At 40.9% G+C, this 1,812-nt stretch overlaps 1 protein-coding gene across 1 annotated transcript; it reads left to right on the top strand.

Annotated features, from left to right (window-relative positions):
• The first annotated feature begins 384 nt into the window (after positions 1-384).
• LOC131044592 (pentatricopeptide repeat-containing protein At5g39710) lies at positions 385-1,318 on the top strand. The gene has a single exon (XM_057977948.2). The coding sequence runs from the start codon at positions 568-570 to the stop codon at positions 1,165-1,167; it is 600 nt and encodes a 199-aa protein (XP_057833931.1). The 5' UTR covers positions 385-567; the 3' UTR covers positions 1,168-1,318.
• The last annotated feature ends 494 nt before the right edge of the window (positions 1,319-1,812 follow it).

Here is a 1,812-nt window from a genome sequence, read left to right on the forward strand (position 1 = left end):
TTAAAGTTTCTTTCAATGACTATAAATTTTGTAATATAATATACACAATAGTCCATTCACACTATTGTTCTATTTGAAATTCATCTATTGCATACTACATAAAGCACATCAATACGTACTCAATAGACTATTAACATTTAGAAAAAAATAAATCAAAATAGATTAAAAATATTATAGAAAACAAAGTAAAAAATGGTGAACATAACAAAACATAATATATGTTGCATATTTCTCATTAGTATACATATCTTTAAATAATTCATATAATTTTCAAATTTATTATTTTCCAAAACAAATTTTAAAAAAAAAAAAAAATTTGAATATTAAAAGATATCTTTCTGAAAATATCTATTATTTTAATTCAATTACACGAAATAAAACTTACAAGTCGCTCACAATCGTAGAGGATGGGAGGGCAGAGTTTCGTAAGGCCATTTGCGTCGAAAACATAAGGGGAAAGGGCATAGGTATGCAATTTTCCACACTACGACCTTGCAATTGACAAAAATACACAGGTGGGTGAATCAGCTATCATTCCCTACCACGGTGGCTCTCTTTCTGTCATCAATGCCTGTGCTCAAATCTGCAATCTCCCATGGAAACGTCATTCAAGTTCACAACCCCATGCCGGTTAAAGTAGCCCAATTGAGTAAACCACATTTGCATCAGCCATCTACAGCACCTCACTTTTACACAAGCAGGAGAGGGAGAAGGGGTCTCAACATAGTCAGGCTAGCCATTGAATCCAGTGGCTCAGTCCACAAGTTCTGCGAGGAGGGGCGATATGGTTTGGCTGTTGAGTACGTGCGAGAAATGATTTCAAAGGGCAGCATGCCTGATAAGCTCGCTCTTGCTGCCGTCATTCAGGGGCTGTGCGAGAAGAATTATTTTGCCGAGGCTGCTGAGTTTGTTCTTGTCATTTGCCCGCCTGATGTTGCTACATACAACTGTCTTATAGATGCTCTTTGCCAGATGGGCCAGCTGGGTCTTGCCATGGCTACAATGGGGCTTATGCGGGAGAAGGGTGTGGTTCTTGATTCATCAAATTATACTGATTTGATTGATCGGTTCCATGGGAATAGCCTGGAGGACGAGGCTGTGGGCCTGAAGGAGGAGACAACGGAGAAGGGAGTTGAGCCTACTAGTGATGCTTCTCTTTCTGAATGAATTAGACCAAGACAGAAGTTGAGCATGGAGAGAAGTGAGGGCTGTTGGTCACAACTTTAAAGGTTTTTATCAGGCACAGTTTTTAGATTTGAATTTGTTTGCCCTTAAGATGAACTGTTTGATTCAGTTAATTTAGTGTTTTTTTCGCTTATCTTCTAGCTTGAATAGCAATATGTAAATTAACACAGTATAGGATAAGGTTAGATTGGCACATTACATTTGTAAACTCGGTTCTTGACACAAGGGAAAGTTTGAGCTTAGTTCTGGAGGGCTAGGGCAATCAACGTCATTTGCCCATTATGCAGAAGAGTATGGTATAGTATAGTCTAGAATTTCCAATGAATGCACACCCGGTTCAATAGGGAACTATACTATAGAAGAGGGGGGGGCAACTATCCATAGTAGGCACTCTCCCGCCCCTCTCCCCCCTCTCTAGAATGGGGGCCTATCTGCCCTTTCTACAGTTGGGGGGGGGGCTTGGAGGGAGAGGAGGCCTATCTATAGCCCCTACTAGACTATATAAAGAAAGGAGGCCCTATCCTCTATAGTGGGTGGGGTCCCCCACTAGAGAAGGGTGCGCCCCTATTCATAGTAGGCCGCGAAGGGAGATCATTCTCTGGGACGGGAATAACACCGGTAGTTGTC

This window comes from Cryptomeria japonica, chromosome 9 (genome assembly GCF_030272615.1).
Source record: "Cryptomeria japonica chromosome 9, Sugi_1.0, whole genome shotgun sequence".
NCBI classification, from domain to species: domain Eukaryota; kingdom Viridiplantae; phylum Streptophyta; class Pinopsida; order Cupressales; family Cupressaceae; genus Cryptomeria; species Cryptomeria japonica.

Bases quoted from the DNA above. Each gene is read 5' to 3' on its own strand.
- LOC131044592 (XM_057977948.2), top strand. From the start codon at position 568: ATGCCTGTGCTCAAATCTGCAATCTCCCATGGAAACGTCATTCAAGTT.